General features: G+C 44.3%; 1 protein-coding gene across 2 annotated transcripts in view; it reads right to left on the reverse strand.

The window, feature by feature from the left end:
- Positions 1-1,402: 1,402 nt before the first annotated feature.
- STAP1 (signal transducing adaptor family member 1) overlaps positions 1,403-25,682 on the reverse strand; it is a 221,731-nt gene continuing 197,451 nt past the window's right edge. For both annotated transcript variants that reach the window (XM_073637049.1, XM_073637050.1), the window contains exons 10-11: positions 16,627-16,672; positions 1,403-1,972 (exon numbers count right to left, since the gene is read on the reverse strand). In XM_073637049.1, the coding sequence (XP_073493150.1) occupies positions 16,659-16,672 (14 nt within the window). In that variant the 3' untranslated portion in view covers positions 1,403-1,972; positions 16,627-16,658. The remainder of the gene's footprint in view (positions 1,973-16,626; positions 16,673-25,682) is intronic.

Below are 25,682 nucleotides of genomic sequence, written 5' to 3' on the forward strand. Positions count from 1 at the left end.
TATCGGCCTTTTTATATAATAGCTATTTGTATGGTCTTTTCCAAGTAGATGGTGCTCACAGAGAATCCCGTGAGACATGCCCTCTTGGAAAGACTATAAATATTAACAGCAAATAAAAAAAGCCTGTGTCTGTGTAGCTATATGGTAAATTTAAAAAAAATTAAAAAACAGAATATTCGGGAACAGCGGGAATGTTAAAAAAAGCCAAAACTCTCAACTTTTGATCTCGTGACAGGTCTTGTGGAAAAATTTATGTATGAGTTACTTAAAAATAGTCATACTAAAGTGTGCTTAAATACGAACATACTATAAAGGAGAAGTCCACAAGTGGAATATTACACAGAAGTGGACATAATTCTTAAGACCTTCTGATATATTAGTATATGACAGCAATCACAAATCACATTGCCCAAGGAAGGCTTTTGATTCAAATTTATGTCTTAGATCAGACCTGGGCAAACTACAGCCCGCCGACCACACCCTGTCCTTTGGCTTTCCCAATCCAGGCTGGAAGCTGTGGCTCGCGGGCCCCACGCCATAGCCCACCTCTCTCCAACGTCTCTGTGGCCTTCATAATGTGTTGTGGCCCCTTTAAGGGCTCGCTCAAGATAACTGTATAAATCGGACAAGTGCAAGCCAATAAAAAAACGATATTGCACCAATGCTATTCAATGAGGCTGTGCAGATCTGCATATTTTTTCTCAGCTTTATTCGGCGTGAGATAAAAATTGCAGCATGCTGTGATTTGACTCTGAAATCGGATGGGTGCGAAAAAAACAAATATGGACCATCGGTACGGCATCTGATTTTTACGGACACATTGCAATTCTGTAAGATGGTAAACTGTAAATGTTCCTGTAAAAGATTAATAGTTGCTGAGTAAAACAAAGGATTGGATACGGACAGCACACGGATGGCAAGTGAGGAAAAAATGGTCCCACTCTTCTTGAGAATGGGATCGATTTTTATACGCTCGTGTGACCCTAGTCTAAAGCAATGTCTCCTTTGGGCGTTACGTTTTTTGTAGACAGCACAAGCTGTGTTCTGATAGTAACCTGGTTAAAAATCGCGATTTCCCTGTAGCACCACCACAGTGGAAGAGATAAACAGCAGTTACACCATCACTTAATTCAGGAGCTGATCGATGGAGGTGACTGGATTCAGAACCCCACTGATCTCATACTGATTACCTACTCTAAGGATACATCATCGATGGTTAAGTCCTAGACAACCCTCATCAGTCAGTGAGCAGTCTGTAGAATGGATTGACCTGTCAAGTTCTCAAGAGAATCCGTCGCTTTTTCCAAGATCTGGTGAACTGATGTTGGTTCCAAAAGAGATTTGCCCAAAAAGAGAACTTAAGGCAAAAAATACTGAGCCATCCTTTTCACTAAACAAGATGTTTTATTAATAGCTACGACCTTTATTACTTATGTAATTTCTACGACAAGAATTTTATAGCTGAATCAGTTATTTTATACATACACACTTTTTTTCTTTTATATTTTTTTATCAAACAATATTATAGAGCCATGAGCAATTCTATATGATCTAGATTGTCTGAGCACCTGCTCAGTGGCACTTTTCCCCATAATATAGAATATTCTGTCACTGTAAGGTGATATTTGGACATCATTCTTTCAGTTCTGACGGACTTAGTAGAGAAGCATTGCGATAATTATATGTGATGATAGAAGATAAGATCATTGGAGAAGTCATGACAGTGAATATGTTATGGCCCCCCGAAACAAAAAGGCTGGCACAAGTGGATATGGGTCACCCGGATATAAATGTGTAAATAAAGAAAGAAGCAGCTATACAGTTATTGGTTGTCTTTTTTTCAGATTAGCTCATGTTTGGTACACTCAATAAAAAGTACTTGTTGACATATGATAGTTTTTCTTCCCTTCTGCTATATATAAATGGTTCCTTAATTTCGTTCATCCAAAATCTTGTTTCGCAGTAACGTGTTCTGAAATACAAACAGACAGTTTTAATTAAACCGTAACCACATTAATCAAATATAGCAAAACTGCGTGTTTTGCCAGAGCTACATGGAAACACTGGTAGTAATACAATCCCAGACAAGCTGCCAAAAAAAGCCAAATTTCAGACAGGATGCATGTGACTCACACGTGACTTGCATTGAAAGCTATAGGTTTAAACTTGTGTGGGACTTATGACCTCCAACCAAAAATTCAATAGTCTCGGTAATTTTAGGTCATGGGTCGCAACTCAACCTCATTAAAAAAAAAACCAAAATGAGCCATGGGGCCCATTCAGATAAGCGTATGAGTGCTGTCCGAGTAAAAATGTTCTTCAATAGGGCTGTTCAGAGGAAAACAGTTTTTCACACAGAGTATCAGCGTGAGAAAAATTGCAGCAAGTACTAGTCTCTTCCGAATATCAGATAAGAAAAAAATCGAATCCCATACAGATCATCCATTTTTAACCTAGGAATCACTGACCGTGAAAAACGAAGGGGCACAGTGCCAAAGTCATGTGCCCTGGTACTGGAGAGCTTCTATCATTAAAAAGATCAATATCTATATACACAAAATATATGAAAAAATATACAACCATTGTTCAAGTATACTACCTCTAAGGTTGTAAAAAGAATGACTAGAATGTTGTTCAGTTTACTGTTTAAGATTAAAATTGTGGGGATTTCTCAGATTAGATCACTGCACTACCTCTGTTGTACACATACATTGGACAAAAAAAATAAAAAAGTTAGGGAAATTTTAAGCTACAAGTCTTAAATTTATACGAGTTATATTATTTTTTGTCTATTTGTTTTGTATTTTTTGAAGAAAAAAAAAATATATACATATAAACACACATTATTTTACATTATTTTATTTTACAAAGAAATGGATAACGTGACTCTTGTAAGTCATCTCACGTAATGGATGCATAAAAGGACAAGTGGTACATAAGGAATCAATTCTCTAGTCACCAATGCAATGCTCACAGGAACAAATCTTTGGTGGTAACATTACAAGACAGAATATACTTTGTAGAGGATTCAAAAGTTTTTATTTAACCGTTTTGGAAAAATGCCCCAAAATCACACTATCGGAAAAATGTGCCCTTTTTGACATGTTCCAAAAGGGTGGAGCTGGGGCGTGACAGGGGCGAGGCGGGAGTGTGAGGCCACAACTTGTCTAATTAAAGGGGTTTTCCCACAAACAAAAGTTCATTTCAAAAATTTCTGTGTCTGACCTTGTACGGAACATACCACAGCTCCTGGGCGAGGGAGGAACCAACAGACAATACAGCAGGGGGATCACAGAGGAGTCATTTTGTGAGGTAAAACGTTGTTTAAAAACAGGAAGTGAAATGTTTTACCTCACAAAATGACTCCCCTGCGATCCCCTGCTGTATGTCTGTATACTCTTTTGCTTCCTCCCCTGCTCAGGAGCTGTGGTATGATCAGACCATGTTCTGTACACGGTCAGACACAGCCAATTTTTAAAATGAACTTTTGTTTGTGGGAAAACCCCTTTAAGGGACTGGAGTAAGATTTCTGGCATGGCACTCGGAGTCGCACACCACTTTTCAGACACTCCCCATGGGAGCACCTCTTCATGAATCAGGACCGTCTGACACCACCACACCTCCTCATCAAGACCGGACCGAAAACTACTGGTGAAGTCAAAAGCTATGTGCGCACATTCAGGATTTGAATGCAGAAAATTCCTTAAGGTTTTTGCCTCTCTTGGCAAGAAAAACACTGCAGAAAAAAATGTACTTTTTGCCGCATTTTTTATACGTTTTTGTACATCAATGAATGCTTTTTGGCGCTAAATAAAGATATTTGAAAAAAAGAAATCATCACTTTAACCCTTGGATTACTGTCAGACCTGGGGTGAGTATATTGGTTAATTTAAATGATTAAAGAATGTGTCTGTTGTATTTCAAATGAAGTGTTTTACTCTGTGTGTGTGTTTATTTAACTCTTTACTTTAGTTTACTTAGGGTTAGTAATGAAAGGGTCTGAGTGACACCTTTTCATCACCAAACCAAAAGGCTAGGTGTCCGCTAAACCCAATGTCATTAGCATTCCCCATTCATGTCATTTCTGGGGCAGCTTGAGAACTGCTATCTTTAGCTTAGGAAGGTGCCACTAGGCAAACATGTTCCCTGGCTATTAATAACAGCTCACAGCTGTTTCGTTAGCACCTATGTCCCCATGATCAGCAACCAGCAGCACTTTGGAAGTAGCGTATTTTAGCTGCGTCCAAAACGCTGTGTTCTATTGCCACATATAATGACATTTCAATCAGTCAAAATCTGCGACAGAGACTGGCGTCTCCGCTACAGAGATTTACATGCTGCAGGTGAGTTTGGGTACGTGTAAACACTATTTGCCAAAGGCAAAAGATAACCCAACCTAAAGACCCTAAAATATAACTTTTATTTGACTAGTATAAAGGAATATAACTTTAAAACTTTGCAGAGGTCAGTATAACAACTAGCTAACTATCGAGGATCCATTGATCTCTCATTTCATCTATCTGTATGACTACTATATATCCTAAGGTAAGCAAGGTGCGGCCACTACTTATACTCTCCTATACTTATGTATGACTTTTGTATACTGACTACTGCCATTAAAAGAAAACACAGAGTCTCCCCAACATGTTTCACCAGAGATCGGGTATCATCAAATGACAGAGGCTAAATGAGCTGACACATGGGCTGCCAGCCTTCTTAAGCCCTTGCACATGACATCATCAAAAGGTCATCCAATTATATGGCACCGATCATCTCCCACTAGCAATCAGTACTCATAGTCACAAGGTTGAACTGACCAATAGACTCCTCTATTTCCCAAGCCTGATCCTCTCTAATTGGTCCAGATACTTTGTCATTCATTATTGTTATCCCAATCCAAACATGGGATAATTCTCCCTCCTGCCCTCATTAACTACAACCTATAAGACAGCACTTCTCTTAAACATATATGTCCCATTTACCAATCCCAGAGCTCCAGAGACACTCGAGGACTTCCGGGTTTAGTGACTCCCCATTTAGTGACTCCCCAGCCTGCACCACTGCACTGCAAAAATGTTGGTGAAGGACCTGTGCTGACGTCAGCACCATGTGATCAGGGGGCGGAGCTGTACAGAGAAGTGGTGAAGGACCTGTGATGACATCAGCACCGTGTGATCAGGGGGCGGAGCTCCGCAGAACAGTGGAGAAGGACCTGTGATGACATCAGCACCGTGTGATCAGGGGGCGGAGCTAAGCAGAACAGTGGGGAAGAACCTGTGATGACACTGTCCTGCAGAATGATACCTCTGTTTGACTGCATCATTTCCAGGTCGCATGATGTATGCACATCCACTGATCACTCCACCAATCATGTTCTGAGGGGACAACCTCTCACAGGTCACTTTATGGGATCCAATGCGCCTGCATTAACTCCGATACACAGGAAAGAGCATACAAGTGCGCATGTCTCGATATCTTTGTCACCCATCTTATACATTAAAAGATTATATCTTTTATATAGGGTAGGAAATAAGGAAGGTTTATTATTATGTACAGTACAGACCAAAAGTTTGACACACCTCATTTAAAGATTTTTCTGTATTTTCATGACTTTGAAAATTGTACATTCACACTGAAGGCATCAAAACTATGAATTAACACATGTGGAATTATATACTTAACAAAAAAGTGTGAAACAACTGAAAATATGTCTTATATTCTAGGTTCTTCAAAGTAGCCACCTTTTGCTCCGATGACTGCTTTGCACACTCTTGGCATTCTCTTGATGAGCTTCAAGAGGTAGTCACCGGAAATGGTTTTCACTTCACAGGTGTGCCCTGTCAGGTTTAATAAGTGGGATTTCTTGCCTTATAAATGGGGTTGGGACAATCAGTTGTGTTGTGCAGAAGTCTGGTGGATACACAGCTGATAGTCCTACTGAATAGACTGTTAGAATTTGTATTATGGCAAGAAAAAAGCAGCTAAGTAAAGAAAAACGAGTGGCCATCATTACTTTAAGAAATGAAGGTCAGTCAGTCCGAAAAATTGGGCAAACTTTGAAAGTGTCCCCAAGTGCAGTTGCAAAAACCATCAAGCGCTACAAAGAAACTGGCTCACATGAGGACCGCCCCAGGAAAGGAAGACCAAGAGTCACCTCTGCTTCTAAGGATAAGTTTATCCGAGTCACCAGCCTCAGAAATCGCAGGTTAACAGGAGCTCAGATTAGAGACCAGGTCAATGCCACACAGAGTTCTAGCAGCACACACATCTCTACAACAACTGTTAAGAGGAGACTTTGTGCAGCCGGCCTTCATGGTAAAATAGCTGCTAGGAAACCACTGCTAAGGACAGGCAACAAGCAGAAGGGATTTGTTTGGGCTAAAGAACACAAGCAATGGACATTAGACCAGTGGAAATCTGTGCTTTGGTCTGATGAGTCCAAATTTGAGATCTTTGGTTCCAACCACCGTGTTTTTGTGCGACGCAGAAAAGGTGAACGGATGGCCTCTACATGCCTGGTTCCCACCGTGAAGCATGGAGGAGAAGGTGTGATGGTGTGGGGGTGCTTTGCTGGTGACACTGTTGGGGATTTATTCAAAATTGAAGGCATACTGAACCAGCATGGCTACCACAGCATCTTGCAGTGGAATGCTATTCCACCCGGTTTGCGCTAGTTGGACCATCATTTATTTTTCAACAGGACAATGACCCCAAACACACCTTCAGGCTGTGTAAGGGCTATTTGACCAAGAAGGGGAGTGATGGGGTACTACGCCAGATGACCTGGCCTCCACAGTCACCAGACCTGAACCCAATCAAGATGGTTTGGGGTGAGCTGGACCGCAGAGTGAAGGCAAAAGGGCCAACAAGTGCTAAGCATCTCTGGGAACTCCTTCAAGATTGTTGAAAGACAATTTCCGGTGACTACCTCTTGAAGCTCATCAAGAGAATGCCAAGAGTGTGCAAAGCAGTCATCAAAGCAAAAGGTGGCTACTTTGAAGAACCTAGAATATAAGACATATTTTCAGTTGTTTCACACTTTTTTGTTAAGTATATACAGTAATTCCACATGTGTTAAGTCATAGTTTTGATGCCTTATTGAATGTACAATTTTCATAGTCATGAAAATACAGAAAAATCTTTAAATGAGAAGGTGTGTCCAAACTTTTGGTCTGTACTGTATAACGCAAGATAGAACAGTTTGAATCTCATCTGTCAATTATCATAAGTGTAATCCTGTCACAAAAGACAATGTAATTGACAATGTAAAATTGATATAACTGTAATACTGTCAAAAAATGACAATGGGGATTCACTATAATAGTAAACCAAATAAAGTGCACATCACATCCCTTCACTACTAAAAACATACGTGATCTAACAAGAGTATCCTCAGTGCAAATAAATCATACCACAATTAATACCAATAATCATAATAGAAGCCATATCATGATGTCAAGCACAGCCCATATATACTATAGACTTATTCCATAACATTATTTCATTAACCATTAATGCTGATGGCAGGACAACGAACCTTTATTCCTCATACACTCAATACTCTGGCAATAACCATAAAAAAAAAAGGATAAAAATAGACAATACTGAATCCAAAGAGATAAAATAGTCACCCATTCAATCAGGAAGTAAAGCGGAAAAGGAGAAACACTCCTCAGAAGTGATCCGGGTCACTTCTACAGCAGCCACATCAATCACTGATGTGACTGCTGTAGAAGACAGCACTGTACACTGACAGGAGTGTAATCATTCCTGTCAGTGTACATCGCTGTGCTACTGGCTGAGTTCATCAGCTGGAGATCAGCTGATCAGCTCTGGTGACCTCATTTACAGCATCAGTGTTGCGTGGGAAAATTCCCACACAGCACTGTTGCCGTAAATGAGGTCCCGGAGCTCGTCAGCTGATCTCCAGCTGATTAACTCAGGTGAACTCAACCCCAGCAGTGCAGTTATGTACACTGACGGGAGCGAGCGCACTCCCGTCAGTGTACCACTGGGTAATCTGGTCGCCGGGGGACATCGGGAGGACGGCGGCGGACAGGTGAGAATAAGGTGTTTTTGTTTTAATATTGATTTTTACTTAGAATAAGGTGTTTTTATTTTAATATTGATTTTTACTTAGAATAAGGTGTTTTTATTTTAATATTGATTTTTACTTTTTTTTTTTTAACAAGCGCACAGACGCCGGCTCGGCTGAGGAAACTACTTCTTCCCTCAGCCGCGTCTGCTCCCGTTGTTATCAGCGGGAGCGGTGGTCGGGTGATGGGAGGAGGTCTTCTTCCCCGGCCTGGGTACCATTCTTTGTGTGTTTTTGCGGCGTATTTGACTCATTTACTTGAATTGAGTCAATCAAATATGCAGCAAACATCCGCAGCAAATATATTTTTACCTGCGTTTTTGCTGCGGATTTGACTGACTCAATTCAAGTCAATGGGTGAAAAACGCTGCAGAAACGCTATACAGAATGGACATGCTGCGGATTTAAACGCAATGACAATCCTGACAGAAAAATTCCTGATCATGTGCATAGCACATCAGGATTGTCATTGCATGAGCTGGCACAAGGATTCCCTAGCGTTTTGGTGCATTTCTGAGAGGAAAACGCATCAAAAATGCACAGTGTGCACATAGCCTTAATGTAGATTTTTAAGGCATATTCTTGGACTGCAGTTTTCAGCAGAGTGGCCTTACAAGTACATGGCTTTAATTTACTGACCATTTTTCCTTTCTAAATGTCACATGAGATTTAGTCATTATATTTTATCATAGTATTATTTGACTTTTATTTTAACAGTTAGCTAACAACATAAAGACTGTTCTATCTTCATAGACCAAGGTTAAAATGAAGTAGTGGGCAGAAATGCCAACACAAACAGGAAACAAAATGTTATGTGAGAGCCCGTTTTGTTGCACCCTTGGCATGAATTTGCTTGAACACCACACCCTTCATTGCCATTGCAAGCAGCTTACAAAACCACTTCTCATCTAGTTTACCTTCATAGTGGAATGTCATTTTTCCGGTATAACCCCCTTGTCACCTGCATGAAGACCTGGTTTTCATAGTGATTTTTTTTAAGCAAAACATATACATTTCTCTGAAGGTTTAGACCTTTTAACAGAATTTATATGCATTTTTACTACTGTACTGTACAAAAAATACAAGAGGGCAGATAGAAGAGAAGAAGAAAGTAGAAAAAAAAAGTCTAAATGCATGGAAATGCTGATACCATACCAAAGAAATAACGTCTGATGTGATGGCATGTCTGCTTGTCTGTCCTTGTATGATCATGTGGCACATAGAACATGAGCTCACTGTCACGATCCCACTATACTCCCAGCATGATGACCATGAGTATGCGATTTGCAGATTCGGTAATTTGCAGTCACAGGCCTCCTTCACATGTCCGTGTTTCCAGTACGTGTCTCATCAGTTTTTTTTACGGATCCCAAACATACCCATTATAACCTATGTGTCTGCTCACATGTCCGTGCTTTTACATGAGATAGATATGTGCGGTTTTTTTTTAAGCAAATTTGACTACGGCTAATATAAGTCTACGGGTCCGTGAAAAATATGTACAGCACATGGATGGCATCAGTGTACTGTCTGTGTTTAACATTGCTGAGTATAGGAGAAGCTATGGAATTTACTTCTTTCTTTAGCCATACCGGAAAAAAATTGATGACACACAGATGAAAAAACAGACACACTGATGGCAAACACGGATGACACACCGATGGCACACTGATGCTAAACGTGGACACACTGATGGTAAACACGGATGACACACCGATGGCACACTGATGCTAAACGTGGACACACTGATGGTAAACACGGACACACCGATAGCACACTGATGGTAAACACGGACACACGGATGACACACTGATGGCACATTGATGCTAAACGTGGACACACTGATGGTAAACACGGACATACCGATAGCACACTGATGGTAAACACGGACACACTGATGGCACACTGATAGTAAACACGGACACACCGATAGCACACTGATGGTAAACACTGATGCATTCCTCCCAACTTTTGAAGAATAGAAAGAGGGAGAAATTATGTGGCGCGCATGGCGCGCCGCCGCAGATTTTGGCCATACCCCTAGCCACACCCCAATCTACACCCATTTACCATTATCTTGCTCCCCGGGCAGGAGGAGTTGTCAGACAGGCGCTGGTAGTGAGAAAAATTCATCAGACACCCGAGACTGCAGGGTCTAGACCCAAATCCAGGACTGTCTGCTGTATCCGGGACAGTTGGGACTAGAGTTCAGTGGCTGGATTCCCAGGACTCTGGTCCAGTGTCCAGATCAGTGCTACCTGGCGGCTGGACGGGAGGCCGCGAATTTCTTATCTTCTGGGGCAGCACGACGTCATCTGTGTGTCCTGCAGATGTCTGCACCAAACTACACAAGAACAATCTTCTCCCCTTTATTTGATGTGTTTTGGTGCAGATGTGAAGCCCCGTTTTTAAAGGTGCTTTTTATAGTACAGAAAAGCTTTGATTTTGCACTTAATCAAGTATCTGTGTTTTTTTAAGGCTCCACATAGAAGCGTCTGAAGACGCTGCTGAACTCTGCGGTAATGATGAGCGCCTGTGTATTGTTAACCCTTTCAGTGAGCATGCTCCGGTGCTTGCCGAGTATTTTCGGCGTCTTCGGCATGTACTGTACAGACCAAAAGTTTGGACACACCTTCTCATTTAAAGATTTTTCTGTATTTTCATGACTATGAAAATTGTACATTCACATTGAAGACATCAAAATTATGAATTAACACATGTGGAATTATATACTTTACAAAAAAATGTGAAACAGCTGAACATCTATATATATATATAATCGTCTTATCCCGTCTGTCTGTCTTTCTGTCTGTCTGTCTGTCCTGGAAATCCCGCGTCGCTCATTGGTCTGGCAGCGGCCCATCAGCGCCGCGGGATTTCTGAAAAAAGATAGCGACCGTTAGCGGCTCATCTGTGGGACGGAGATGCAGCCGGGAGATGACCGGTGCGAGGCGCTCATCTCCCGGCCGGTAGCAGCAGAAGGACCCCGACCGCCGGCACCGCTGGCCTCCATGCGGAAGGGAGGACCGGGGAGCGGCGCTGCGGGTCAGGATACTTCTGCTGCGAGAAGCCGCTCATCTCCCGGGTTCTCGCAGCGGAAGTAGCCGCACAGGCAGCACCACTCCCCGGTCCTCACCAATACGATTCCGCTCCCCAATCCTCACCAATACAATTAGCTGATTGGTCGCGGTCTCCGCCCGCGACCAATCAGTGATCTTGGCGCAAAAGTTTAACAACGCTGTGCTGATTGGTCGCGGCCGCTGCCCGCGACCAATCACCGATTTGGGCGCCACATTTAAATAGCGGCCACGACCAATCACCGATCTTGGCGCCACATTTAAACACTGCTGTGCTGATTGGTCGCGGACGCCAGCCGCGACCAATCAGCGATTTTGGTGCAAAATTTAAAAAACGCTCTGATGATTGGTCGCGGACGCCAGACGCGACCAATCAGTGAGATTGGCGCCAAATTTAAACAACGCTCTGATGATTGGTCGCGGACGCCAGACGCGACCAATCAGTGAGATTGGCGCCAAATTTAAACAACGCTCTGATGACTGGTCGCGGCTGGAGTCCGCGACCAATCAGCGATTTTGCCTCCACATTTAAACACTGCTGTGCTGATTGGTCACGGACGCCAGCCGCGACCAATCAGCGAGATTGGCGACAAATTTAAACAACGCTCTGCCGATTGGTTGCGGCCACCAGCCGACCGCGACCAGTGAGCGAGATTGGCGCCTAATTTAAACAACGCTCTGATCTCCCAATAGCGAGTGTGAACGGAGGACCGAGGAGCGGCGCCGCCGGTCGGGATGCTTCTGCTGCGAGCAGCCGCTCATCTCCCAGCTGCTCACAGCGGAAGTACCCGCACAGGCAGTGCCGCTCCCCGGTCCTCACTAATACGACGCTGAAAATTTAAACAACGCTCTGCTGATTGGTCGCGGTTGCCGGCCGTGACTAATCAGCATTATTGGCGCCAAATTTTAACACCGCTTTGCTGATTGCGCCCGGTCGGCCGCATACATATTCTAGAATACCCGATGCGTTAGAATCGAGCCACCATCTAGTATGTCTTATATTCTAGGTTCTTCAAAGTAGCCACCTTTTGCTTTGATGACTGCTTTGCACACTCTTGGCATTCTCTTGATGAGCTTCAAGAGGTAGTCACCGGAAATGGTTTTTACTTCACAGGTGTGCCATGTCAGGTTTAATAAATGGGATTTCTTGCCTTATAAATGGGATTGGGACCATCAGTTGTGTTGTGCAGAAGTCTGGTGGATACACAACTGATAGTCCTACTGAATAGACTGTTAGCTGCTTTTTTCTTGCCATAATACAAATTCTAAGTAAAGAAAAACGAGTGGCCATCATTACTTTAAGAAATGAAGGTCAGTCAGTGCGAAAAATTGGAAAAACTTTGAAAGTGTCCCCAAGTGCAGTTGCAAAAACCATCAAGCGCTACAAAGAAACTGGCTCACATGAGGACCGCCCCAGGAATGGAAGACCAAGAGTCACCTCTGCTTCTGAGGATAAGCTTATCCGAGACACCAGCCTCAGAAATCGCAGGTTAACAGCAGCTCAGTTTAGAGACAAGGTCAATGCCACACAGAGTTCTAGCAGCAGACACATCTCTTCAACAACTGTTAAGAGGAGACTTTGTGCAGCAGGCCTTCATGGTAAAATAGCTGCTAGGAAACCACTGCTAAGGACAGGCAACAAGCAGAAGAGATTTGTTTGGGCTAAAGAACACAAGGAATGGACATTAGACAAGTGGAAATCTGTGCTTTGGTCTGATGAGTCCAAATTTGAAATCTTTGGTTCCAACCACGGTGTCTTTGTGTGACGCAGAAAAGGTGAACGGATGGACTCTACATGTCTGGTTCCCACTGTGAAGCATGGAGGAGGAGGTGTGATGGTATGGGGGTGCTTTGCTGGTGACATTGTTGGGGATTTATTGAAAATTAAAGGCATACTGAGCCAGCATGGCTACCACAGGATCTTGCAGCGGCATGCTATTCCATCCGGTTTGCATTTAGTTGGACCATCATTTATTTTTCAACAGGACAATGACCCCAAACACACCTCCAGGCTGTGTAAGGGTTATTTGACCAAGAGGGAGAGTGATGGGGTACTACGCCAGATGACCTGGCCTCCACAGTCACCAGACCTGAACCCAATCGAGATGGTTTGGGGTGAGCTGGACCGCAGAGTGAAGGCAAAAGGGCCAACAAGTGCTAAGCATCTCTGGGAACTCCTTCAAGATTGTTGGAAGACCATTTCCGGTGACTACCTCTTGAAGCTCATCAAGAGAATGCCAAGAGTATGCAAAGCAGTCATCAAAGCAAAAGGTGGCTACTTTGAAGAACCTAGAATATAAGACATATTTTCAGTTGTTTCACACTTTTTTGTTAAGTATATAATTCCACAAGTGTTAATTCATAGTTTTGATGCCTTCAGTGTGAATGTACAATTTTCATAGTCATGAAAATACAGAAAAATCTTTAAATGAGAAGGTGTGTCCAAACTTTTGGTCCGTACTGTATCTTAGTGCCGCTGTGGCTGCATGTGTCACTGCTGTCTAACAGCCGCGACACATGCAGCCGCTGCGGCTCAGACGTAGATGCTGAGCACTTCGAAAATACTCTGTGAGCACCCGAGTGTGTTCGTCAAAAGGGTTAACAATACGGAGAGGTGAGTAGAAACAGAACCTGGGAGAACAGCTGAGCCATGACTGAACACTGAAATCGGGACAGTCCTGCAGAATACCGGATGGTTGGGAGCTATGCTGATGGAAAACACGGACACACAGATGGCACACTGATGGTAAACATGGACTCACGGATGGCACATTGATGGCAAACACAAACACACTGATGGCAAACTCGGTCACACTGATGGTAAACATGGACTCATGGATGACACAGTGATGGCAAACACGGTCACATTAATGGCACACTGATGGTAAACACGGACTCATGGATGACACACTGATGGCAAACACACTGATGGTAAACACAGACTCATGAATGACACACTGATGGAAAACACAGACACACTGATGGTAAACACGGACTCATAGATGACACACTGATGGCAAACACAAACACACTATGGTAAACACAAACAGACTGTTGGTAAACACGGACTCATGAATGACACATTGATGGTAAACATGGTCACACTGATGGTAAACACAGACTCATGGATGGCACACTGATGGTAAACACGGTCACACTGATGGCAAACACAAACAGACTGATGGTAAACACAGACTCATGGATGACACACTGATGGCAAACACAAACACACTGATGATAAACATGGACTCATGGATGGCACACTGATGGCATACACAAACACACTGACGGTAAACAGGGAGTCATGGATGACACACTGATGGCAAACACAGTCACACTGATGGAAAACACGGACACACGGATGACACACTGATGGTAAACACGGACTCATGGATGGCACACTGATGACTGATGGTAAACGGACTCATGGATGGCAAACACGGACACATGGATGACACACTTATGGTAAACACTAACACACTCATGGTAAAAATGGTCACATTGAAGGCAAACACAAACCCACTGATGGTAAACACGGACTCATAGATGGCACACTGATGGCTGATGGCAAACACGGACTCATGGATGGCAAACACGGACACACGGATGACACACTGATGGTAAACACAAACACACTGATGGCAAACACACTGATGGTAAACATGGACTCATGGATGACACACTGATGGTAAACACAGTCACACTGATGTCAAACACAAACACACTGATGGTAAACACGGACTCATAGATGGCACACTGAAGGTAAACACGGACTCACGGATGGCACACTGATGGAAAACACGGACACACGGATGAAACACTGATGGTAAACACGGACTCATGGATGGCACACTGATGACTGATGGCAAACACGGACTCATGGATGGCACACTGATGGCATACACAAACACACTGATGGTAAACATAGACTCATGGATGACACACTGATGGCAAACACAGTCACACTGATGGAAAACACGGACACACTGATGGTAAACAAGGACTCATGGATGACACACTGATGGCAAACACAGTCATATTGATGGCAAACACAAACACACTGATGGTAAACATGGACTCATGGATGACACACTGATGGTAAACACAAACAGACTGATGGAAAATAAGGACACATGGATGACACACTGATGGTAAACACAAGTACACTGATGGTAAATACTCATAGATGGTAAACATGGACTCATGGATGGCACACTGATGGTAAACACGGACTCATGGATGACACACTGATGGAAAACACGGACACACGGATTACACACTGATGGTAAACACGGACTCATGGATGGCACACTGATGACTGATGGTAAACACGGACTCATGGATGGCAAACACGGACACATGGATGACACACTGATGGTAAACACAAACACACTGATGGTAAACATGAACTCATGGATGACACACTGATGGCAAACACAGTCACACTGATGGTAAACACGAACTCATGGATGACACACTGATGGCAAACACAGTCACAATGATGGTAAACACGGACACACGGATGACACACTGATGGTAAACACGGACTCATGGATGACACACTGATGGCAAACACGGACACACAGATGACACACGGATGGTAAACACAAACATACTGATGATAAACACGGACTCATGGATGCCACACTGATGGCAAACATGGTCACTCTGATGGCAAACACGGACACACGGATGACATACTGATGGTAAACACGGACACACGGATGACACACGGATGGTAAACACAAACATACTGATGATAAACACGGACTCATGGATGCCACACTGATGGCAAACATGGTCACACTGATGGCAAACACGGACAAACGGATGACACACTGATGGTAAACACGGACTCATGAATGACACACTGATGGAACACTGATGGCAAACATGGTCACACTGATGGTAAACCAAGACACACTAATGGCAAACACGGACACACGAATGACACACTGAACAAACACACTGATGGTAAACACGGACTCATGGATGGCACACTGATGGCAAACACGGTCACACTGATGACACACTGATGGTAATTACGTACATATGGATGACACACTGGTGACACCGGGACCGTTTTTTCACATAGGTGTTTTATACAGATGTGTTAAGGAGGCCTCATTGAGTGACTCCAAAAGTTTGTCCACAGCCTGGAAAACCCCTTTACAAGTCCCAGATCATAAACTTTTCCAATGTAATTGTGAAACATACATTAGAGAAAATTCAGAGAATCATTCTTAATACGTTTAGTTTATCTCTAGTTCCAAATTAAAAATCATATATTGCAGAGACTCCCTTGTAAGTGACAGTAGCACAGACACCTAGGCTGCATGCTTCAGTGTATGTCTGCAAGGGTTACTATGAGTTTGTTTGCAGTAAATCTTATAGGCATTTGGTGTAAGATCGCATGAATTGTAATGTAGATCACATGCCTTCAGATGTACTTACCAGATGGACATACTTCTTGATCGTTTCTGCCATTATTTTGGAAATACTGATGACAAAAGTGAAAATGAATGAAAATTAATAATTACTGGTAGTAAACAATACTGTTCTCAGGTTGAGCAACTTAACATCTACTATACATACAAGAGAAGAACTTGTGTAAACTGTCATTTCAACATTAGTTCTGCAATTTCTGAAAATTGGGCTCACTGCTGTAACAATTGCATCAGTTTACATGCTTATATGGCCAGGATTGGCACTGACCACTTTGTTTAGCAGTGTGTAAGGAGCTCCCAAGTTTTCACTGCTCAACTGCTATATGGGCATCTGGCCTTCACTACAGAGGACTTCAGGTTGCTTCTGCAGAGTAGCTTCTGACCGGCCGAGTGAGCAGAGGGAAAAACTAAACAAGTTGGGGTTAGATCCATGGAAGCAATAAGTATGACAGAATTGGATCAAAAAATGCAATAAGTCATAGAAAGATCATAGATAAGGAGGTCAGACATAATAGGATAGCAAACAGTGATAATGTGATCATGCAGTCCGAGAGTCAAACCAGATAGGGTATCTAAGGGTTAATCAGGAGAATGGACAGAAAGAAACCAGGTTTAAATACAATACGTTGATTCAAAGTGCACAGGAGCACTACTATCACATACAATAGTTGGCACTGTTAAGATAGGCTTAGGGAAAGAGTCAGCTTTGTTATTGGTGCAGTCACTCCTGATTGGCCAATAGTGTTGCCAGTAATCCTAGTTAGTTGACTAAGTTTACTCCGCATGCGCCACACAGGGACTTGGCCCGACAGAGATTGAATGTGCACTGGGTCATAGATAGGTGACAAAATAACAACTGCATTTGTAATCTAAATGTGTACCTGTTTAGAAGAAGTGTACAATGTTCACTTAATCCAATGCCAAGAGGATTAAGTGGCTTGAGTGGCATTTCGACCTAAATTACCCCAATTTGTTGGCTATTAAGCTGTAGCTATAGCTAATGAAAGTGTATTTTCTTTTACATAAACTGTCCATGGGTTTGGGTTTGTTTTCTGTTCTGCACCATCATTTTATGTTCCAAATTAATGATGACACCCAGAAGGATTTCTACAACTTATACTACTAATATATTTGTAGTGCTGTGCTCTGAAGAAACCATTCTTTTCAGTTGCAAAATCTACTGCTCTGTTGTATCCATCTGAAAAGTCGGACACCATTGAAAAACAATTCAAGAAAAAGTAGTGGAAGCTGCACTGCAAAGAAGGTTCCAACAGACTCAATTCAGATTCAAGAGGCAACGTTTCAGCTATTCTAGAGCCTTCATCAAATGGAACAAACACTGGATCATTACATACACACATCCCCAATAATGACATAACAACTAAAAGACAAAGATCACATCATCAAAGGGCATGAGGGTGTACGCAACAACATATACAGAATGTACATAAAATACTCAGAAATACATCATAAGGAACCATTTAGGTAATAAGAATGGCAAAACTGCAGTAACTGTAGTGTGCATACTAAAACAAACATAATTAATCAGCTGACTACTATTGCCATTTTTCAAGCAAGGACACCAAAATAATAGTATACATAACATAACGGTATTATCTCTGAACTTAAGATGTGCTGTATATAAAATATTATGAACAGAGCATAAAAGAAAGGAAAAAATATGATGTGACCTACTTAATGTTGAATATATGTACCATATATATATAGATATAAGCATACGTGTCATATTGAACTAATACACATACACACAAACCAACATATCCTATATTGTTGAAGAAAAACCATGAAGCAAAAATGTTGCTACAATATATATATATATATATATATATATATATATATATATATATATATATATATATATATATATATATATATATATATATATATATATATATATATATATATATATATATATATATATAATTAGGGATTTGTACTCACTGAGCCGCGTTGGAGGTAGGCACGGGTTCACACAGTGATGCAGTCCACAGGTTCAAACAAACTGGTGGTTTATTTAGTGTCCATACACCAGTTAAAACACAAAAGTAGCAGCCTTTTCCTGGCACCAAAAGGAATAACAGAGCAAAGCTCAAAATAACAAGTCCATGCAGCACGGCTCCAGCAATTTAAACAAGGTGCTTTTCTCTGCCTCCTGCAGAGTCTAAAGACCACATGCAAGGTCTGCTCACCTTGCCAAACAAAACACAGACAGGCTGAGACAGGCGCAGCTGTCTTAAATCAGCCTTCCAAGACCTGGACTGGAGGTAAGTGAGCTGTTTCCCCCCCAGCTCTTTCAGCTGCTCGTAAAACCCGGCCCTGTAATCTGAGCTAATTAGATTCCTCTCAGCACTATGTGTGCTGGAGCCTTCTTCTCCGGGTCCTACATCACCGAAGCTTGGCACATCGGGGACATACACCTCCCGTCCACGACATGTCCGGCAGTCACCTTACATACCCCCCCTCCCTCTGCCCAAAGCCGGGTGGCTTGGCACCTTCTATCACCATACAATAAACCCTTGACAAGGCATCAGCATTCCCATGTTGTTTCCCAGGCCTATGCTCTACCCGGAAACTAAAATCTTGTAGAGCCAGGAACCACCTAGTTACTCTGGCATTGTTCTTCTTCTTTTCTTGCATCCACCTCAGTGGGGCATGGTCTGACACTAGCCTGAACCTTCTACCTAACAGGTAATACCTCAGAGTGTCTAACGCCCACTTAATGGCCAAACATTCTTTTTCTACAATGGAGTTTTCTACAATTCTTCTCACAAGTGGAGAGCTTCCGACTGAGGTATATTACAGGGTGTTCTTCTCCGTTAATCTCCTGGGACAAGACTGCTCCCAGCCCGACATCCGATGCATCCGTCTGGACCACAAACTCCTTGGAGAAGTTGGGTGCCACCAAGACTGGCTGTTTACAGAGGACCCGTTTCAATTCTTGGAAGGCCGCTTCTGCTTCTGGGGACCACTTGGCCATAGCTGACTTCGTCCCTTTCAGAAGATCCGTCAGCGAGGCTGCTATCAGGGCAAAGTTAGGGACAAATCTTCGATAGTAGCCCACAATGCCTAGAAATGCCCTGACTTGCTTCTTCGAGAGGGGTTGTGGCCAGTTCAAGATCGCCTCGACCTTATTTATTTGTGGTTTTATTTGCCCTCTACCAACGACGTACCCTAGGTACTTGGCTTCCTCCGTCCCCATGGCACATTTCTTCAGGTGGATAGTAAAGCCCGCCTTCCTTAGGGCATCAAGTATTGCTTGAACTTTGTCCAGATGACTTTCCCAGTCCTGGCTGAATATGACAATGTCATCTAGGTAGGCCGCTGCATACTTTTTGTGGGGTGCTAAGATCCGGTCCATGGCTCTCTGGAAGGTGGCCGGAGCTCCCTGCAACCCAAACGGCATCCTGATGTATTAATAATATCCGTCTGGTGTCGAGAAGGCTGTCTTCTCCTTGGTCTCTTCTGACAGGGGAATTTGCCAATATCCTGTGGTGAGGTCCAGAGTGGTGATGTACCGAGCGGGTCCTAGCCTTTCGATAAGCTCATCTACCCTAGGCATTGTGTCAAACTTTGAGACCTCGTTCAGCTTCCTATAGTCATTGCAAAACCGCTATTCCCCATCTGGTTTTGGCACTAAGACTAAAGGACTGGACCATCCACTTTTGGACTCTTCAATGACTCCCAGGTTAAGCATCCGCCTCACTTCTTTTGAGATCACCTCTCTGCGGGCCTCGGGGATCCGGTATGGTTTTAGATTGACGCGAACATGAGGCTCTGTGAGAACCTCATGCTCTATGACCTGAGTGAGTCCTGGCAACTCCAAAAACAGGTCTTTATTTCGCTGTAACAACTCTTTGCACTGTTGCTTTTGGGCACTTTACAGTGACTCTGCCACCTGGACCTCTTTCACATCGGCCTTAGCCTCAGCCACTAAACAGGGAACTTCCGCGGGTTCTCTATCTTGCCATGGCTTAATCAAGTTTACATGGTAAATTTGGTAGGGCTTCCTCTTCTCTGGTTGGTGGATTTTATAGTTGACTTCCCCCACTTTCTTTACCACCTCATAGGGGCCCTGCCACTTGGCCATGAACTTGCTCTCCACTGTGGGCACTAGCACAAGCACTCGATCTCCTGGGTTGAACGATCTCACCCTGGCTGACCTATTATACACCCTGGACTGTGCCTCTTGTGCCTTGATGAGCTGCTCCTTCACAATGGGCATCATGTGGGCAATCCTCTCTTGCATCTGGGCAATGTGCTCCACCACGCTCCTATAGGGAGTGGTCTCAGCTTCCCAGGACTCTTTCGCCACATCCAGAAGTCCTCGAGGGTGTCGTCCATAGAGTAGTTCAAACGGGGAGAAACCTGTGGAAGCTTGGGGAACTTCCCTGATGGTGAACAACAGATAAGGAAGCAGACAGTCCCAGTCTCGGCCATCCTTTTCCAGTGCTTTCCTCAACATTGCTTTCAAGGTTTTGTTAAACCTCTCGACCAGTCCGTCCATCTGGGGGTGGTACACGGAGGTTCTCAGTTGTGCAATCTGCAATGTCTTGCGCAATTCCCTCATGACCTTCGACATAAATGGAGTTCCTTGGTCAGTTAGGATCTCCTTAGGCAACCCCGTTCTTGAAAACATGTGGACTAACTCCCGGGCTATACACCTGGCGGAGGAGTTTCGTAGTGGTACGGCCTCCGGATACCGTGTAGCATAATCTAATACCACCAGGATATACTGATGCCCTCGGGCGGACTTGACAAGAGGCCCCACTAGATCCATTGCTATGCGTTCAAATGGAACCTCAATGACTGGTAGTGGCACTAGGGGACTGCGGAAGTGGGCCACTGGGGAGGTTATCTGGCATGTGGGGCAGGAATGACAATAGCTCTTTATTTCTCTATAGCAACCTGGCCAGAAGAATCTCTGGAGGATCCGTTCTTGAGTCTTGTCTGCACCCAGGTGACCACCCAACCCATGAGAATGAGCCATGTCTAACACCCCGCGTCTATAGGGCCCTGGCACCAGCAACTGTTCTATTACCTCACCCCTTGGCTTGGTTACTCTGTACAGCAAATCCCCATTCACAGCAAAATGAGGGAACCGAGTGTCAGCCCCCGGTTCCTGAGGCACCCCATTTAACACAGTAACATTTTCAAAGGCCCATTTCAGAGTTAAATCCCTGAGTTGGGCAGTTCCAAAGTTTCCCTTGGACACCTCCAGCTCAGGGAAATTGGTCTCAGGGGATGCTACCTCATCCTCATCACCCACAAACACACACATGGAAACTCATCTACCATGTTCTGCAGGTCAGTTTCCTTAGGGGTGATCTGGCTGTCGTCCGAGCAATCAGATGTCCCCACTTTCCTCCACATTTTCCAGAATAATGCAAAGTCACGTCCAATTATTATGGGATGCAATAGGTCCTTAACGACCGCCACTTCATGAGATGTGGTGCCACAGTCCGTGTTTACATCCACCTGGGCCACAGGATAGTTCTTAGCGTCCCCATGGATACAACGGACACCCACCACCTTCCCAGGAACCAGCCGATGAGGGAGTGTGGCCCTTATCAGGGTCACCAAACTTCCTGAGTCCAATAGTCCAGAGACTTGTACTCCGTTTACTGACACTGAGCATGCCTGAGGACCCTCGCCATGTTGAGGAACCGCACTGCAGGCGGGGTAGGCAAAATAAGAGCAACGCTGGCCCATGTTGCAGTCCTTTGGCTCAGAGTTTATGGGACACCGGGCGGCAATATGGCCAGGGGTATGACATCTCCAACATACTATATTATGGGGTGGGACCTTGGGCAGCAAGTCAGACCCCTCCCAAACTCTAGGACGCCCCCCAGGTGTGGCGCTAGCTCCCTTCTTTTGGATGTCCGCCGCCTTTTGGGAACCCCAATATTGAGAAGCTACGACCCCTTGTTTTCCCAACGGACTCTCAACCGCCTGGTATCTTTCCACCAACCTCACCAAGTCATCGGCATTATGGGGATCTCCCTGGGCAACCCAGGATTTCACCGACTTCGGGAGAGAGTGTATAAACCTGTCCATAACGACGTTCTCCACCATCTGTGCTGGGGAGGAAGATTCAGGTTGCAACCACTTTTGGACCAGGTGTAGGAGGTCGAACATCTGGGACCGGGGAGGTTTGTCACTGCAATAGGCCCAGTGGTGCACCCGTTGCGCCCTGACAGTCAGAGTCACTCCCAAGCATGCCAAAATCTCAGTTTTCAACTTAACGTACTCTTTTGCGTCCTGCAAGGCCAAGTCATAATAGGCCTTCTGCGGCTCGCCTGTCAAATATGGTGCCAGTACCTCTGCCCACTGCTCTGAAGGCAATTTCTCCCGCTCTGCCACCCTCTCAAAGACCGTCAGGAACGCCTCAATGTCATCACCCGGGGTCATCTTTTGTAATGCTCTTCTTACCGTCTTCCTGACGTGTGAGTCATCACCTGGATCTGAGGATGTGACGGTCGCTCTGCCACGGATCTGCTCTGCCAAGATTTCCATTTGCCTTTGCTGCTGTTGGATCTGCTGCATCAGAAGTTTATTTGTTTCCTGCTGCTGCTCCCGTTGCTGCTGCTGTATGTTCTGCTGGCTCTGCAGGTACTGCTGCTGGAACTGCGCCAGCTGAGCCTGCTGTTGCTGATGCTGCACTTGTTGTGCCGGCTGTGCCTGCAACATGTTTAAGCAGGTCTTCCATTTTGTCCGGCGACACTTGCTGGCTTATGGCCGACTTCACCCAGGACATATGTCTTCTTGTAGCAGTCACACTGCCGCTTGGGATCTGTGCCCGTGCTTCTAGCACCAATTGTAGGGATTTGTACTCACTGAGCTGCGTTGGAGGTAGGCACGGGGTCACACAGTGATGCAGTGCACGGGTTCAAACAAACTGGTGGTTTATTTAGTGTCCATACACCAGTTAAAAAACAAAAGTAACAGCCTTTTCCTGACACCAAAAGGAATAACAGAACAAAGCTCAAAATAACAAGTCCATGCAGCACACGGCTCCAGCCGTTTAAACAAGGTGCTTTTCTCTGCCTCCTGCAGAGTCTAAAGACCACATGCAAGGTCTGCTCACCTTGCCAAACAAAACACAGACAGGCTGAGACAGGCGCAGCTGTCTTAAATCAGCCTTCCAAGACCTGGACTGGAGGTAAGTGAGCTGTTTCCCCCCCCCAGCTCTTTCAGCTGCTCGTAAAACCCGGCCCTGTAATCCGGGCTAATTAAATTCCTCTCAGCACTATGTGTGCTGGAGCCTTCTTCTCAGGGTCCCACATCACCGAAGCTTGGCACATCGGGGACACATACCTCCCGTCCACGACCTGTCCGGCAGTCACCTTACAATATATTGTGATGTAGCAGACATCCCTTTAATGGTTCAGTGTGTTTGAATGACCATGTACCTTCCCCTTTAATTGACTGGTCACATGACCATGACATCACACAGGTCCTTATGCACACAGAGGGTGTGGACACATGACTCTGACATCAGTTAAGGTCCTATCTGTGAGTGTGCTGCAAGATATATAAACCCTGGTGATTTGAGCAGTGTGCAGTGTGAGTGGTGCAGGTGTGCAGTGTTCCTGTGAGAGGCATGAGGCCTGTTACCCGGGTGGGTGGGACACTGTTTGTCTGAAGTCTAGTGAGGCCAAGTGAAGCCTGACAGCCTGAAAGGCCGAGACTGGATCCTGGGAGTGGATGCTAGTGGCTTGGAGGGCCAGAGGCTAGTGGACTCCTGGAGGGTGAAGCCTGGATCCTGTGTGGACGTCAGTAAGCCTTGGAGGGCCAGAGGCTAGAGACCCCATCTGGGAAACAAATGGACCAAAGCAGCTAAAGCCCGACGTAGGTAATACTATTTGTGTTATGGACATTTTCATGGACATTGTTTTATTATTACCTTGCGGGAGGCTGTAACTAGAGCCAAGTGGGCCAGTCTGCCACTTGGGCTCGTGGACTTTATATGTGTGTCGGTGGGCCACGGAGTTGGACCCGGAAATCAGCAGTTTATGGAGTTAATAAACTGCTGAGTTGAGAAATACCGGAAAATATGGCTGGTGTGTTTTAATTTGACGCAGCGAAGCGAGTATCCCCCAGGATAATGACAAGCGCTGCCTTACAATATATACACACATATATATATATATATATATATATATATATATATATATATTGACATGCAGAAGTAGTGCTGTTGCTTCTAAAGCATCCAGCAACTGTTATAATTAACACAAGCACAGGAGACAGGAAGTGTTGTGCTTCAGAAGCATCCAGGAACTAGAGGGGTTAACACAGTCACAGGAGACAGGGAGTGTTTTAGCAGAGCCCCAGGGGGATTGTGGGGAACTTCTTATTGTAGTCTGGCTGAAGCCGAAGAGAAAGGTGGTGTGTTATCTGGATCTGACAGAAGGCAACTGAACAGGATTCAGATCAGGAGAGAAACTAAACACAGGTCAGATAAACTCCCTGAACTAACAATGCAGAGTATTATCAGGCTGGAAGATAAGGACTGGAAGGAATTGTGTCACAGGGATCATATTCCTCATCAAACCCTCCCCCCCTCCATCTCCATTCAGGATAAAGAATGCTGTGTACTATTGTGTCCTCGGAAAGGAAAAGCCTGTGGTTGTGTATGCATAGAAGTGTGCTGCTAAGAGATCTAATCTATGCTGAATTATGCTACTGAAGAGACTGTAATACTGTGCCTTGTGAAGAAACTACTGTATTGTTACTGGAGCTGGTTGCTCAAGAAACTCAGACTGTACTGTAATGAAGATAGTTGCTGTAATATCCCTGAATTGCACTGCCCGTGCTTCAGATTAAATTCCACTGTTAAACTGTTGAAAAAGACTCTTGTCAAATGTGTCTGGTCAGCAATTGAATCTATCGTGTGCCTGAGAGAAGCTGCAGCCTATGGTCGCCCTGAGTAACGGTTCCCCCAGGATTCCAAAGAATTCATGAAACCCGTCTCGCCCTTTCTGAACCTAGCAGCGTGCGTGTAACATACACACTACCGTTCAAAAGTTTTTGGTCATTTAG

This window comes from Phyllobates terribilis, unplaced genomic scaffold (assembly GCF_046119375.1).
Source record: "Phyllobates terribilis strain yellow unplaced genomic scaffold, ASM4611937v1 Scaffold_1__5_contigs__length_1240528914, whole genome shotgun sequence".
Lineage (NCBI taxonomy): Eukaryota > Metazoa > Chordata > Amphibia > Anura > Dendrobatidae > Phyllobates > Phyllobates terribilis.